At 40.0% G+C, this 17,310-nt stretch overlaps 1 protein-coding gene across 1 annotated transcript; it reads left to right on the top strand.

Moving 5' to 3' along the window:
- Positions 1 to 2,559: 2,559 nt before the first annotated feature.
- dact2 (dishevelled-binding antagonist of beta-catenin 2) lies at positions 2,560 to 7,665 on the top strand. Its single transcript, XM_086093214.1, has 4 exons — positions 2,560 to 2,938; positions 3,868 to 4,000; positions 4,098 to 4,388; positions 5,361 to 7,665. Exons 1-4 carry the CDS (start codon positions 2,666 to 2,668, stop codon positions 7,169 to 7,171), a joined length of 2,508 nt encoding a protein of 835 aa, XP_085949340.1. The 5' UTR covers positions 2,560 to 2,665; the 3' UTR covers positions 7,172 to 7,665.
- The last annotated feature ends 9,645 nt before the right edge of the window (positions 7,666 to 17,310 follow it).

The following is a 17,310-nucleotide window of genomic DNA, read 5'->3' as shown; positions in this document are numbered from 1 at the left end:
GTGTCAGTGTACAGTAGCTTGCTTTAACCTATCATGAGGGTCGAGTAATCACAGCCTTATTGGTGCTGTGGTATCGGATTCCTGAGCATTGAAACATATATTTCATTTGATTGACATTGATTAAAAGAAATGCTTTTCATATGAGTCACTTAATTTGATTTTTAGTCACAACTTCATCAGGGTGGATATGAAAAGTCTCAGGCCCCAGACAAGGGGCGGAAAACAGTACGGTACTTCATGACTGTAGTTTTAAAGGGATAGTTGACTCATTGGGCCATTTTCAGCTGTAAAAAGTTAATATTTTGTCCGGAATGAATTTGATAACTTCATTATTTTTCATGTAAAATTATTGCAAGTAAAAAAAAAAAAAAATTCCCCTTAGAGGTATATTGAGTATTTATTTTTCTGACAGCTTTTCCTACATTTAAAAACACGAAAGAGTCTTAAAATAACTTCACACACCCACACTTCACAAAAATCTCAAAACATCCCAGGCAAGCTAATTAGCATTTTTTACGGGTAACCATAGCAAAACTATATAAGAATATCCAACCTTGTTTTGATGGCATATGAGATTAATATTCATTGTTTTTGGAAAACATTCACAATGCAACACTTTTGAGTATTCAAATATTTGCACTTTCAGACTCCAAACTGCAGTCACTATCTAAACAAACTTTTATTCTTATTATCTTCAAATTTTACATAAACAGTTTGCGTCATTGCAAAATCAGTGCCTTTGATTCCTTTGCAGGAACACAAAAACAATATATTAGAAAAAAAATATATAATAATAATAATAATAATAAATAAAAACACAGATAAAACTTATCTTTAGATGATTTTGAGAAATGCGCTGGATAGCCAGTCTTCCTCAAAGCTCTTGTTATGGGTTTAAATCTCGGCGACTGCCTTCCGTGTGGAGTTTGCATATTCTCACCTTGGTTGTGTGGGTTTTCTGGCGGGAATTCTATTGCAATCCAAAAACATTTGTTATAGTATGTTAATTTAAAAAGTGTCCAAAAGTGTAAATATAAGTGTGAATAGTTGTCTCTCTAAATGTGCCCTGTGGTTGACAGAGGACAAATATAGTTGTATTGTTGTTGTTTTTTATAAGATTTTCTACTATCCAGAATAATTGTACTTAAGCAATAATTTAAAAAACAACAGCAACATATTGAGCAAAAATACCATTGATGTGTACCTAATTAATTACATTGTTACAAGTAAGATACAAATACAATTTTGAACATTTTGAGGCAAGTAATCTCATTGACTGTATCTGAATATTCACTCTTTTCTCGAAGAGTTCATTGGCGTAAATCATGTGACAACTCCAACTTGCAGCACAGACAGGCGAGTGCTAATTAAAGTGATATGCCAGTGAAAGGATTTATATTTATACCTCACACATTTCTTATCATACACGACCCCGCCGACCCTAAAAAAAAATGCATCCCTCTATACCACAAGAGGGCACACTTGTCATGGGGTTTTCACAAAAGTTAGCATTATGCAGTTCATATATGTGCTGACACAACAAAAAGATCCTTATCGTAAAACATCGACTAGATTGATTCTTTGCCAGGATGCCATGAGAGATCAACTATCAAATTACAATTAAATGGTCAGAAAATTATTCACTCACAGATGTATCCATGCCAGCGAGGCATAGTGCTACATAGTCAAAACAATTAAATTGTTTTCCGCTAGATGGCAGAAGGTACATAAATAACATGCACATCCACTTGAGCGATATTTTGGGTTGATGGTTTCCCGTAATTTTTTTTTAGATAGATAGATAGATAGATAGATAGATAGATAGATAGATAGATAGATAGATAGATAGATAGATAGATAGATAGATAGATAGATAGATGGATGGATGGATGGATGGATGGATGGATGGATGGATGGATGGATGGATAGGTAGATAGATAGATAGATAGATAGATAGATAGATAGATAGATAGATAGATAGATAGATAGATAGATAGATAGATGGATGGATGGATGGATGGATGGATGGATGGATGGATGGATGGATAGGTAGATAGATAGATAGATAGATAGATAGATAGATAGATAGATAGATAGATAGATAGATAGATAGATAGATAGATAGATAGATAGATAGATAGATAGATAGATAGATGGATGGATGGATGGATGGATGGATGGATGGATGGATAGATAGATAGATAGATAGATAGATAGATAGATAGATAGATAGATAGATAGATAGATAGATAGATAGATAGATAGATAGATAGATAGATAGATAGATAGATAGATAGATAGATAGATCAAAGTGTATTGTTATTTATAGTAATACAAAACAAATATAAATGCAAACTGCTCAATAACACTTAATGGCGTACTGTCTACATTTTGCCAGCTCCGGGGAACACTTGGAAGGAAGATTAGAACCAGATGTTGAATGGGGCCTGGGGGCCAGCCAATAGGGAGCGAGGCCATTTGGTCCGTGGGAGGAGCTTCAATGTCTTCTCTGAGCTCCGGAGTACTGTATCTCTATCAGGTAGTTGAAAAACCAAGAAGGTCACTAGCAGCAGCAGCCGCAAACAGCAAGACATTACCTTTCAGTCCTAAGATATTTTCTTCATTGTATGTCGTGTCTGGATATGCACGGTGTCTGCCCTCCATCATGCTGAGCACGAAGGGTTCATGCGTGGGAATGATGAGCGCCGCCGTGGGAATGGACCGCAGCAGGGTAGGAGAGAGGCTCCAAGCCGCCCTGGCCGGGCTGCAAGAGCTCCATCTGCTTCGGGACAGACAGGGCGACATGGTGAGCTGGGCCCTGAGAGTAGACCGGGAAGAACCGGTCACTCGCGTGCACGCCGGCCTGGAGGACGCCAGGAGGATGGGGGCCGAGGAGCAGCGGTTGGAGGCGACCCTCGCGGCTCTGAAGCAACAGCTGGTAGGAAGTTGTTATAGTTGTTAAGTCATAAGAGAGAGTAGTTGAGATAGAAGTCTGGCACCTACATGCGCTCTGATGACAATATTTTAAATCACATAAACTTTTAATCCTTTAGTATGGATGTTGCAGTCAGCTGATGTGCATGCCTTGGTTTGTTAGCAAACTTTCAAGCCCTCAGCTGGAAATAGGAAGAAGGAGTGCAGTCATAAATCAGGTTCATTGCTGTAGCAAAGTATAGTGTGTGTTGTTGTAGGCTGCAGGGGGTCAGTCGCAATCATTAACCGCTAATGCCAGGAAATAATAAACTGAAGGCTGGTGTGTTTTTTAGTAAATAGTGACAATCTGTGCTGCCCATGAGTGTTGCCGACAACTGGCAATGTGAGGTCCTACCCGTGACAAGTTATAAACATTTGTGAACAGGACAGTCATGCATGTCTAAGCTACACTGGTTTGCTGTGTGATACATGTGAAGTGCTGAACCTCATAAATTCTTTTCACATCCCATCTTAAATTAGCCATATACCGAATTTAGTTAAATCACATTTTTGCTATATATTCTAAACGCTTGAGTTGTAATTACAGGGGGGGGAAATACATGACAACATGATTTAAACGTGTAATTATTTTTCACCCGTTAACAACTGTAAATAACGCCATACCTTGGCTGCAAAGCAAACAGTCCTCCATACCAACCCCCAATCTTTGCTCCTCTAAGCAGTTTATACAATGGCCAGCCTTCGCTGTGGGGGAGAAATGAGTTACCCACCACTGCTTTTCCATGCTCCCCCATGTCCTGCTGGGGTTAATAATCAGCCACAGCTGAATAGCGCCTCTTTTTTCTAAGGACTGTACATTAGTTGTCTTTATCTACAAGTGTGTTTCTTGAACATTTTACGGTGTTTGTCTGAAAGAATCTATTTTTCTTACAGTCTCGTCTTCGGAAACAGGATGTAGGACTGAAGTCTCACCTGCAGCAGCTTGACCAACAAATAAGTGAGCTGAAGCTGGATGTAAGCAAGGCCTCCACTGAGCAACTGGAGAGTGACAGCAGGCCAAGTTCAGGTGTGTGTACTCACTTTACCCGACATAATTCCACATTTAAGGGTAGAAAGCATAAAGTCAATTGAGTTTTGCCATTAAGTACTTGTTCTCTCTCCAGGTTTCTATGAGCTCAGTGATGGTGGCTCATGCTCCCTGTCAAACTCGTGCACCTCCGTGTACAGTGAGTGCCTGTCAGCCTCCCAGACAAGTCTCCTCCTCCCTCCCACAAGTCCAGCTAATTCTCAAGTTAGCCCTCCATTACAAGCCGACGCGCACCGTCGTCGTTCAGCCGATGAAGGCGCAACCCACCCCAACCCTACTCGGACAACAGGCCTTCATCTGGGAAGCAGCAGGATCAGAGCAAGCTCTGCTATCACTGAACCTGGACGACCGAGACCAGTGTCAACAGGTAGACATTCCTCGATCACTCTTGTTTAATTTCAGTGATGTAGTAATGGAAGGCATAACATCAAATTAATTGAAACTCATATAATAACCAACATTAGGTAGTCATACTTTATTTGATGAAATCCAATAATAATGTGCGCCTTCATTCAGATGAAAATTCACATTTTATTGACTAGCAGGTGTATTAATTGAACTACTGTACAGTATATATCTGTATGTACACTTGACTGGTAATGTAGTTTAATGCTCTAACACAGTGGTGTCCAAATTATGGCCTGTTGGCCATTTGTGGTCCGGCCACCGTTTTTTTTGTTTTAAAGGTTTTTGGATTATTCTTTTGACCCAACTTTTTGGTTTACATGCATAACTCAAAAAGTTGGGTTAGTCTCAACAAAATAAAATAATAAAAAGTTGTTTAGTGGGTTACTCATTTGAACAACTTTTTCGTTTACAAAGTAAATAAATAACCCCAAATATTGGGTTGATCCCCAAAAAATGGTTTGTTTTCTGGGTTTTTCATTTGACCTAACATTTTTGGTTTAAATAAATAAACCAAAATGTTAGATTGGTCCCTTTTTGACCCATTTAGTTTTTTCTTACCCACATTTTTGTTTCTTATGCACAACCCAAAACGTTGGATCAGTGCCCAAAGAAAAAAAAATGGTTTAAAAAAAAAATACAAAAATAAAAAGGTTGTTTGGTGGGTTATTCATTTAAACCAACTTTTTGGTTTAAATAAATAAACCAAAACGTTGGGTCGGTCTTTTTTTTGGGACCCAATTTGGGTTATTTTTGACCCAACTGTTTTTGGAGTTTATAAGTTAAAGTTTTAAATAAAAATCACCCTTCCTTCCTTCTACTGTATTTTTCTGTATGCAGGCCCTCAGAGGAAAACGTTTGGTCACCGCTGCTCTAACACTTAACATGTCATGTGAAAGCTTAACTCATGTTCTATGCTTGCTGTGTTTCCCAGGTGACCTAGACAGGATGATAACTCAAGGACTGAACTATAAACCAGTTGATGCTAAGAAACCACCAATGTGCCCAAATCCAAAAATCCCTCCAATGGACCCTAAGTTCCAGAGCAATTTGATGTCGCGCAATGGAATTGAACTGTACCACTACCCAAGTCCTTTGCATGCCGTCGCCCTCCAAAGTCCCATCTTTTCCCATGGGGTGTTATCGGCTGGACTTCAAGATGGCGACAAGCCCCCAGTGGGTAACTCTACCATGCGCCAGGTTACTGAAATGGGCTATGATACCAAGACTCTGGGTTATATTGACAAACTCCTACAGCGGACCTTAACCAAATCCCACATTCAAAAAGTCCCTGAGGTTATGCAGACGCACGGCAACTATCAGCGGGAACCACCTGAAGTCGTAACTGTGTTTCCTCAGAAACCGGTATCTCTTCCTCAACCTCCTCCAACTCAAGTAACGAACATCATGCCACTAGATAATGAACAGAAGAGACACTGCATGACACATTCCGGTCCAGAAACAACAGATAACGCAGGCCACCAACAGTCTGCGAGACCTCAGGAGGTCTCATATGGGCATTCCTATCCTGCTGTAATGAGAGAGTACAGCTCTGATGAGGTCACTACTTCCTTACCGAGGAAGAAGGACAAAATGCATGCTGGTTTTATATCGAGGGGCCACACAGAAAAGACATGCGGAGAATGCCTACAAACGAGGCCCATAGAGAAGAAGGGTCATAGACAAAGACCGGTTTTGTCTCACAGTTCAAGCGCGGAGGACAGTCAAGTCTCCCCCCAGTTTGTCCACGCCAAATTTGTCCCTGCTGGAACTCAGAGGGTCAAGGTGAAACAAGCTGACCGTAAAACCAAAGCTATAAAATCCAAACGAAAGAGCAGCGAGAAGCCTCGCGCATTGAGGCAGCAGCACGGCTACTCATTTGGCGAACGAACCAGAGAATCAAACGGGTCCAAGGCTGACCTAAGAAGACCAGGAAAGGTGAAGGTCATCCAGAAATACACTCACTGCCCAACTGAGGAGCACAAACAAGCTTCAGGCTCAGACTCAAGCCAGTGTGGCCCTGGAATAATCTATACTCACGCTGTCTATCCAAAGCCACACCCTGCTCCAGCTGCGAGCAAGTCTGGCAACAGCCGCAGATTGGAGTATGAGCAGCCTGCGGAGCAGAGGAAGAAGAGGCAAGGGGCTAACAAGTGGTTATCTGATGGGGAGAAGTTCCGCCAGAGGTCTAAAGAACTCTTTGCACACACACCTGGGAGTCTTCATTTAGACCACAATATGAGTGCCAAGTCAGGCCAATGGATAGGACCTCATTATCCCTTCATGTCTCCCATGTCGTTTAACTCATTCAATACCAAACTCAATACCAGATACCCCCCAGCACCCTATCATACGTCCAACCTCTACCCACCTCGATGCGAGTCTGAGTACTCGGCTGAGTGCAAGTCGCTTTTTCACTCCACCATTGCCGCAAGCAGCGATGGGGAGTTGAGCGATAACACCACCAATCGGTTTGGCGATAGTGAATCCAACCAGAGTTTCCAGTCCTTCTCCGACTCTGACAGCAGCCTGTCCGTGGAGGAGGGCGACCATCTGGACAGCCTCGAGGAGGAAGGCGACCTGGTATGGGCCGAGGCTTCTCTGGGGCCCATTGCAGCCGGAAAGACCCTTCAGCAACTCCCGCCACCAGAGCTCTCAGCTTGCCGCATCAAAGCTTCACGAGCCCTGAAAAAGAAGATTCGGCGCTTCCAGCCTGCCTCACTAAAGGTCATGACCTTGGTGTAATACAGTTATCGCAGACAAGATATTTGTCACTGGGCGAAAAAACGAAGAACTGTGCGAAACTTACACGGAAAACTCTCACCTCATTTTCAGTGCACTGATTGTTTTTCATTAAAAAAAAATTGTAAGCCCCGCCTACTGCCTGAAACCACCTGGGATAGGCTCCAGCACCCGCGACCCGAGTGAGGATTAAGCGGTTAAGAAAATGGATGGATGGATGAATTTATAACCCCAATTTATTTTGTTGTTGTTGTTGTAAAAGCATGCTTGTGTAACACAATTATACTCACACTTATTTGTAAATATTTATATTATTGTAATTCATTTCTCAATGCATGTCATATTAGTCATGCTGAAATTTTATTATAGGCATAAAAAAAATGTAAGTAAATCCAATATTATTTCATGCAATTGTATATATTGTTGTTACTGCCTTGGTTTTCGTTGACTAACAATCCATGTTTCTTATAATAAACTACCCATTAATAAATATTGAATATTGCTTTGGCGTTTTAATACACCCTTCACTTTCACAGTGTATCTAATAAATATGAGTTTGATTGAGACTGCTTTTAGATGTGAGTAAGCAACATTCTGTTGACTGTTATGCATTTGAAAACTAAACATCTTGATCCTAACAAACATCCTGCTCAGGCTAACCAATTTAGCACAGATATCTGTAACAGCTCCTTATCTGGTTTCCTGATTCGGACCAGCTGTTGGCTTAATAAGTTGCAGATTCAACATTCGACCCAGACAGCCATGCTTAATTAGTGAGGCGAAACAGGACTCAGACATTCAAATGGAAGTAAACACATTTGCGCTGAAGCACTAAAACTAACAATCACCACACATGGATGGACATTGCGATGATGGTAGGTGAGAGAGTTACAGCTAAGTTGACTGAGCTTGTGGGCTGGGGGAGGGAATTGATGGCAGCTTTATTGTTGCTGAGCTATGAAAAGGAGATTAGACAGTTGAGATATAATCTTGCTTTCGAATTGAATTTGAAATTCTTTTAAAGATTCAGCAAGCAAAAATCTATTAGTGAAGGCAAATTGTCTAATGACCAACCTTTCAAGCATCAAATCTCCTGTGGTCATATGTAATAACATTTTCTCCCGTCAAACATCATTTTGACCTGAATTTTTAAGAAGCTTACAGGGATGCCATACTCAGTGGTTCATCGAATTGTACTTTTAAATGGTGTTCCCCTGCAGCTATAATCACTACAGAGGTTCTTTTAGTCTCATTCTTCTTTAACAAGAAACCTTTGCTCCCTAAGAAGAAAAGGAAAACTTCTTAGAGTTAAAGTGCACACTGAAGGGCAACTGTTCTTTATACGCGTCACAAGATGTGGGTCTAAAGAGCAACGGCCTCAATTCACATCAAAGTTAGCATTTTAAATTCTACAAATTGCTTCAACTGAATCAACTACTTGGGGTTTGTATGCCCTCTGTCCTCTCTATGTGGCTGACAGTGAGACCTTGGTGGGATTAAGAACTGCTGTTCAGAGAGAGCTGGACTTAACTTTGATGTTGGCTGAAGCAGGACCATTGTCAGCTTGACCTTGTGTGCTGGCTGACCTTTGCAGCTGTAGCACTGGCTCATCTCCAACTTAGAATGTCTACAAAAGAGGGGCCAGGGGGCCGTTTTATATCCTTGCTGTCTCTGGGATCTTCTTTTCATGTTCAGCATGTCTGTTTTACTTCCCTTTTTGTTGTCAATGGGCCCAATCATCTACAGCTGATTCAACTACGCTCTTGCCTTTATGAGGAAATGTAAGTGCATAGAAATACTTTTAATAATACTTTTAAAAAACAACAACAGACTAATACTTAACAAAAAGAAAGAAAAAAGACTGACAACGGTCTTGGAGACAACTGCGCCATGAATGCACAGTTGTGTGAGTTAAATATTTAAGGATACTATTACCTGGATATTTTATTAGCCTTGAAGTTAAGTCGATGTATTTTGTTTTAAAGGTGTGAGGCTCTTTCCGAAATACTCCCCATGGGTACCTGTCAAGTCATAATGAAGGACTGCAGATGTCGTGTGGGATCTCATTACACAGATTGTCGTTCAGGCGCTCTGATTCTGACATCAAGCACAAGAACACACATGGCCAGATGTCAGTTCTCATCAATATCATACACGTTTGTGCTGACACCACAAAGACTGGTGGAAATATCACAGCTAGTTGCCAAAGTAAAGAAAGAACGAATCACGGCTCTTTTAGAGAACCATGCATCTGAGTTTAATCAGATGCAGCTCTGTTAAAAGGCAGGGATTTCTATATTTTGGCTAAATTAGTTTCTAAAGGGATTTAATAGGACGGGAAATATATTATAGCAGCAACTGGTTAGTTTGGTTACTAGTACAGTATGACTAGATTTCATGAATCACAATGAGGTTCCACTTGCGCATGTTCTAAAACCCAGTCAGATGCACATTGTTGTGAATATTCAAAGAGATATACGATAGGTAAACGTGCTCTCAGCACTGGAACGGATGATCACTCAGGTCATTAGAACGCAAGTCACTGAGCGGCTTTAGACAGTGATCTTATTACATGTTACACATAAGGTCACTGAGCTACGACTCTTGCTGCTAGCACGGCAGTCAAAGCATAATTGTATTGTCTAAAGATGTGTAACAAAGTAACCAATCAAAAATATCAGTTGTGTATTGTCACACCGCTTCAACAATTCTGTGACAGTGTGACAACTGTGAAACAAGAACAACATTGCAAACAAACGCAAAAGAGAGCATAGAGAGGACTAAGAACAACAAAGGGTGTGCCGCAGACAGGTGCTAATTAAACTTTGACTTGGTTCATTTGAGCCACAGTTGGAGGAGGGGTTCTCCTCTTACGTGAGGATGAGGTAATCCCCAATCCTAATTTATACCAGCCCGTCACAGTCTGTCTCCAGGCTCATCATAACACACCTCTTTGCTCTACCTCAGGGGTCAGCAACCTTTCCTGTCAAAAGAGCCATTTTAGGCCAAGTAAATAACAAAAAAATCTGTCTGGAGTCTCTAGTTTCATTTTATTTGACCTTTTATCTACAGTTTTTGATTTGATTTTTTTTGTCCAAATTTTTCATCCTTCATTTTTCATAAATTTTTACTATTTTGGCAATTTTATGGACAGATTGTATTAATTTCTGGCCTCTCTTTTTCCTTTTTGGACATTTTATAGCTATTTTTGTACTTCTTTTCCTGCCTTTTTTGCTATCAAATTTCTGACATTTTTGGACAACTTTGTGAACATTTTATGGTAATTTTCGGGATTTTTTTCTCATTTTATAATTAGTTTTTGAACGTTTTCGTTTTCCTTTCTTTTCTTTTTTTTTTAATCAATGTTCTGACTTGGGAAGGGGGAGCCAAGTATTTTTATAGTTGTAGATTTGGGACTGGCGGGGAGGGACTCATTAATGTCCAGCTTTCCACTGGCAGCAGTGAGGATATCAAGCTTTCTTGTGGAGAATCATCTTACATCAAGTATTTAATTTAAGTCTAATGTATAAAACTATGTGCTGTATAGTGTATAGATCAGTTAAGTTTAGCTAGTATAAATATAATTCTGTTGCATAATAAATAATCATATTGTATACACCTCTCTAGCTGGGTACTATTAGTTATGCCTACACATATTTTAATTTATATATTTTAGATTTGTAGATAATGCAAGATAAACATGCCTTTTGGCACCCTTCTGTATGGGGGATGGGCTCTATAGTATCTTTTGTCCCTTAGCTAACTGTACATATGAATGGGGCTGGACCGGAATGTCCAATCTCATGAATGTCAATTGTCTGCAGCCGGAGTTAAAGAGCAGGCTTCTCTGGTTGTGCAGAAGTGGACAATGAAGATAGAAAACAGATTTGAAGACATTGAAAGTGAAGGAAAAGAAGTGAGCAAGACAAATATAAAAGAGACGTGCATTGAAGGCCAAAGCAAATGGTGAGCAAGCCAAAAGAGATTCACGCTGTCCGACTCGTGCAAGGCTTAGCAGGCCCTTCCTTTGCCACCACCTGCTCCTCTTTAAGCACATCCTGTCATTTAATAGCTAATCCCTTCATTCACTCCACTGTGTTTGCTTACCATTGTTTCAACTCCCTTCAAGCTGTGGTCAAGGGGTGGTTCAAAAGTTCGCAGTGTATGGAGAGCACGCACACATAGTGACTGAGGGCAAAGTGAGTGCATTTGCCCCTGCCAAGCAATTGTCTAGTAGAGAAAATCCTTGCGCATGTATGCGAAGCAGTGTTTGGTTCGAACCTTTGCGGCCAAGGAATTTTTTGGGCCGTAATGTGTGTGTGTGTGCATAAAACTTTTTTTAAGGGATAGACGAGTAATGATACCTATATATATATATTTATATATATATACATATATATATATATATATATATATATATACATATATATATATATATATATATACATATATATATATATATATATATATATACATACATATATATATATATATATATATATATATATATATATATATATATATATATATATATATATATATATATACATATATATATCAATATCAGGCCGATACTGTTATCAGCCACCCTCTTGTGGCTGTTTTACGATCAAGAACTAGAAATTAAAAAAATATTATTTTTTTTATTCCATTAATTTCATGCAATTTTAAGGAAAAATTTAGATACATAGCTTTCATTAAAATTATCTGTTTTGGCGGGGAAATAATTTTGTATCAAAAGTATTTTACTTGGTATCAGTGACTACTCAAGCTTTGAGTACTCAGACTGCTTGTACTTTGTTAAAAAAAAGAGTCAATATTTGTGTCATTATGCTCAGTTTCATTATTAGCACGTTTGTTACGCTGTTCATGGGACTGCTGTTGCCCAATGTGTCATTAGCAAACTATAGAGTTGGGCAAATTGGAGAGAATAACAAGTAATTATACAAGAAATTAGCCAGTAAACTTAAAAAAAAAATACATATTTTACATCTTTGGCTGTCTGAAACCTGTTGATGTTATATTTGCCTCAGTTTGGCTTGTTGAACTTTTTGAGCTTGAGTAGGCAAAAATAATCACGCCATTCTGGCAGAAGCAGCGGGACTGTGCGCACATTTCAAAAGAGGCCATGCGCTCATCAAGGGAAGTAGTGAGTGTTTCTGTTGAATGCATGGTGCTTCCTCTATTATCAGACTCGGTTTCTCTGTAAGGATGTCCTGACTGTTTTATGAGCAGGATGTCCTGTGTCACTTCAGAGGATTGCCTCTCTTTTGTCGAGCCTGAAGGCTCTCAACTACTCATTTCAGCTGTCCCGGCCCCACATGTGTCCTTGGGCTGGGACTACCTTGCATTATCTTGCTTTTTTTTTTTTTTTCAACTATGGGGTTTGTCGACTTTACCTACCAACAAAGCCACTTAAATCTCATGGTGATCAAAAACAAGGCTGCTCTGAAATGGTGAGTGTGAGCTCTGGAAGAGGACATCAAAAGCGCAGCAAGAGTGACAGCTGGTCCTCCTCTTGGCCAGGCCCCCTGATAAGATCAGAGTGACAGGAGTACATGGGACCCTACAGGTACCCCCCTCCAGCCCCATGGCACTCCTTTCTGCTCCCATATGGCCACTAACAAGTCCCTCACCAACCAACGTAAATTCCTCCTGACATGTGACCCTTTTTTCTACATAGATCCCATGAGTGAGAAATATTAGACTTTTACTTATACTGTATATCCAGGACTATTATTAAGACAATGACAGAGTTGTGGTTTTTGCCTTTATACATCACCACAATTCATTTTAAATCAAACACGTGATTGAAGTCTACAGGTTTCACGGGAATATAAAGTTGAGCATTTGATTTGTGTTAATCATTTTTTGCAGAGTACCTCAATTTTCAGAGCAATGTGCGGTCCATTCCATTGTTAGACAAGACAAATGAAATATAAAAGTCTGGAGTTGACGTTACAACTGCCAATTTGGACTCAAACAATATTTCAGGAGAAGACAATTTACAGATTATGGCTATGTGACAGTTTGGTTCATTCTTAGGAAATTATTGCTCTTATACTTTTGGCCCTAACTATTGTTTATCTGTCTTGAATTATACTACTAAGAGTATTTATCCATGCAATTTACTTGATGCAGATCTCTCCACTTCCTTCCTCCACACTATTTGGCTGCTCTTCACGTGTGACTGCTCTGTTCTCCAAGAGGCCATAAATCCACAGCCAGCACTTTCACAATGGCTGCTGGAAATCTGGAGCTTCCTTCAGTAAAACCAACAAAAGGCCTAATGGATTCAAGTCTAACACTGATTAAAATATTCTAGACTTAATCCAAAGATCCCTGCTTGTCTCTCTCCAAATGTGCTTGAGCCTTTTTAAATGTCAAGTCTGAAAGTGTCAATATTCTATTAATTTTATGATCACAAATCCCCTATTTTATGGCCTGGGTTTAAATTCATTTATTTTAAAGGAATGTATCTATGTTGGAGCGCATGATTAAGGTAGAAAAATCAATTCAGATATAACTCCATGTACACAAACACACAATACATTTTCCAAAGCATGTGAGGCTGTCCAATTAAATTTTATTCAGCAGGGGGAAGTTGCTTATTACTGGGCAAAGTGTGGCATTTCCTTGGGGTCAATATTGCTGTTTGGTTTGTTTGCTTTTGTCTCTCAGGTATTGTTAGTGGTTGGCTTCTTCTCCCCAGATGAAACAGAGCAAAGCTCACAGGTGCAGTGAAGAGGCTACCGTCACTGTGAGATTGCAGAAGATACTTTCTTCAGCATGTACAGAGTTCTGGATGTCTGCTCTGCAGTTTCACTTATTTCATTAGTGTCCGTTTCACTGTTTTTGTATTTCAGGGCAAAAATAAATAAAAAGGCAAACAAACATGATACTGTGAAGCATACAAAGGTAATCTCAGCCGACTCCACTAACAAGTCGCAAGACTCCCTGAGGTCTTGCCTCTTGAGTGATTTGGACAAGCCGCCCCTCTCTTAGTGCAGAGGTCAGGGGTCATGCAGGGAACAGACTGATCGAGTCTTTGCACCCAGAAGTTCAGACAGCTGTCACTATCTACCCAGAAGTATGGAGCACAGATAATCACTGTGGTAAAATCCCCCCCCAAAAAATGCTCAATTCCATATGTAAAAACACACAAGAGTGACAAATTATATAACAATATCATGTGTTGTTGGAACATTTAAATGATCCATTTAAAAGGTCAAAAGTTTGAAATGGTGCATGGTATGTTATTTGTATACATCATACTGATGAATGTCTCTTAGAAACATGATTCAAAGTAACTTATGGGGGAGAGCTGGCCATAACCTTTTGCACTGAGAATAGGAAGAACATGTATCTTGTGATGTAAGCAGGAGAAAGCAGACTAGAGATTGGAGAGTAGGAGGCATCAGTTTCTCATAAATTATATTTATTTAGAATAAGACATAATGATGTATTTCAAAGCAGTGCATCAAGACAACATATGGCGTATCTTCCTTTATCTTCCCCTGACAGTTCGCACCACGGCTTCCTGGCGTAAACAAGTTAAATAAAAAGGTGGCAACTGGACTTCCTTTTACGGCTGTTAAGATAAACATTAACACCTGACGGTGAATGTGCTTCAAGATAAACCAAGCCTAATGCATTTGATTTATTGGGCTACAGGCACAGATGACGGCATCTGTTGAGAACATTTTGTGTGCTGGTCATGATGTTAAGAACACGGATGGATAAATCTTAACAATCTGGACCCACAGCTCAGTGAAAAGTCCCCCAGAGGGCTGAATGGTGACATGTGGATGATATGTTTATATGGACTGTGTACCCATGCAGTAAATCACAACAGGTCTGGAGTGTAAGGGGGAATGACAGTCTAAACTGGGGCCCCATGTGTTTCTAGAGAAAATGGGGTTAGTTTGGGGCTAACTTTGTTACTTTTAGGGAGGTTGACCCAGCTGGTTTGACCCCAAAGTTTCTTTGAACAGGACAACCCAGGGTGACACTCTTGACTAGTTTGTTGAGGGATTTACACATGAAGGACAGGATTTAGAGGATCTCAGAGGGCTGCTTGCAACTGAGCTCCCTCATCTTTTTGAATGAGGCATTTCAGACATTAAAATCAAAACAGATGAGCTTCACTTGCGCCGCAGCATGTCTCCCCTGAGAGGAAATATTGCTGGTGAGTGAGTTTCCACAGATCTGGATGAGGTCAAAATTGAACTTCAAAGAATCGTTGGTAAACCACATGCTCAGTTTGTGGCGAAAAGCCTATCTCGACAGGTTGGATTACGATACAAAAGAGGGGGTTTAGTATTCAGCAACTCACAAAATATCACAAGACAACACAAAGTAAGATTAAAAAACAAGATAAAATGCATCTACAAGCATTAATTTAGCAACACATCATTCAAACATGCTTAGATGTGCCAGTTCAAAGCATCACTTATAACTCATGCACTACATGACCTCATCGAGGCTTATGTGCTTGGCGCCACTTTGTAAATACTGCAATCATAAAAGAACGAAGAAAATATGGCAGAGAGGATGACAGGGGTCTTATAGGTTCCAGTCAGGCTGCTCACCAGCATCCGGCAGGCGTCATATAATCAAGGTTGACACCCACGCACTCATGGCTCCCTGGCAGATCTATGTCATTGATTAGGGTTGTGTGCACTTTAGTGGGATCAATGCCCAACCCTTTTCATTGCTGTGCTCTTAACGATCTTTACAGGCATATTGTCCCTCTGTGAGATCCATAAAAGTTGAGACATCCTTCTGCAATATGAGAGTATGAAAACACCAAAAGCTAAACAAAAGAAGGCAGTCAAGCCATTCGACACAATGACTTTTCACCTTGCCTGAGCTCTGACTTGTTAACTGTACATACTGTGGATGCCCACTATACACACATGAAAAGAGCATTGAATTATTGGCCTAGGTAAAGCTCCATTATCAAAGGTGGCTATTTGACACATTTTTTACTCTCTTTAGGCCAATTTCTACAGCACAGCAACAATTCAGTTTGGCACAGCTGTTCCCCCACTTCAAACAGTACAGCAGGAATGTGCCAAAAGCACACCAAATTGAACCCACCACGAGGATGAGACTATCAAAAAAACATGAATGGAGGAGAACATCGAGCTCCTTCTGCTTCTCGGCAAACATTTTAGCAAATTGTGCCACGACAGCAAAGAGACTGTGGAGTAGAATTTTGCAATTGTGCATCTGCAATGGTATTTTTGTGATTAGCCAGAAAGTGGATTTGAAATGATTTCAGGCACCTATATGGTATTTACATCAGTTTTAAAGGGGAAGTCAACCCCGACAAAAAATTCTCAACAATAATATGTTCTACGCAGCCCCATTGGTCTAACTACGATACTCTGGTTAATATTGCATTAGTGGAATATGAGCTAAGCAGCAAAATCCAGCAGTTTTTTATCAATATCAGAAGGAAGCCATTTTGTTACTCTCTGTCGAGTGAAAATGACATCACAGCTGCTCAGGTCTCAGGTAACAACCAATCACAGCTCGGCTTCAGAAAACAGGTTGTTGCCTGAGCCCTGAGCAACTGTGATATCATCTTCAGTCGACAGCAAGTGGCAAAATTGAGATGGATAAAAACGGCTGGATTTTGCTGCTTAACTCATATTCCACAAATGTAATATTAATTAGAATGTCATGTTTAGATTAGCGAGGTCACATATAAAATATTATTGTCAAGAATTTTTTAAGGTGGACTTCCCCTTTAAAAGTCAGTTTTCTTTTTGTTGGATTAACCCAATTATATGATTAGCCATGAAAAAATAGTAAGTGCAACCCACCAATAAACTGTCAATACAAATATTGAAAGAGTACCACAAACGTTATGGCAAAAATCAGCTTTGAATGCTCTTTGATTATGTTGTCACAGAGCATTTATGTTCTACTCCGTTCCTGTGTACACTCTATGACTACATTAGCATGCACTCGCTAACCATTTCAAATATTGGCAATATTCAGATTTTGAATTGAATTTTTCAGCTCAGTGGACTAGTGGTAGAGTGTCCGCCCTGAGCTGGGTCATACCAAAGACTCTAAAAAATGGGACCCATTTGCTTCCCTGCTTGACACTTGGGTTGGAATTTGGGGGT

This window comes from Leptonotus elevatus, chromosome 13 (genome assembly GCF_054856555.1).
Source record: "Leptonotus elevatus isolate MCC_2025b chromosome 13, RoL_Lele_1.0, whole genome shotgun sequence".
Classification (NCBI taxonomy): domain Eukaryota; kingdom Metazoa; phylum Chordata; class Actinopteri; order Syngnathiformes; family Syngnathidae; genus Leptonotus; species Leptonotus elevatus.
Note: the sequence above shows the minus strand (reverse complement) of the source record. Positions and strands in the feature narration are given on the sequence as shown.

Bases quoted from the DNA above. Each gene is read 5' to 3' on its own strand.
- dact2 (XM_086093214.1), top strand. From the start codon at position 2,666: ATGCTGAGCACGAAGGGTTCATGCGTGGGAATGATGAGCGCCGCCGTG. The intron at 4,001-4,097 runs GTGTGTGTACTC...TTCTCTCTCCAG, and splicing joins TGACAGCAGGCCAAGTTCAG to GTTTCTATGAGCTCAGTGAT. The intron at 4,389-5,360 runs GTAGACATTCCT...TGTGTTTCCCAG, and splicing joins ACCGAGACCAGTGTCAACAG to GTGACCTAGACAGGATGATA.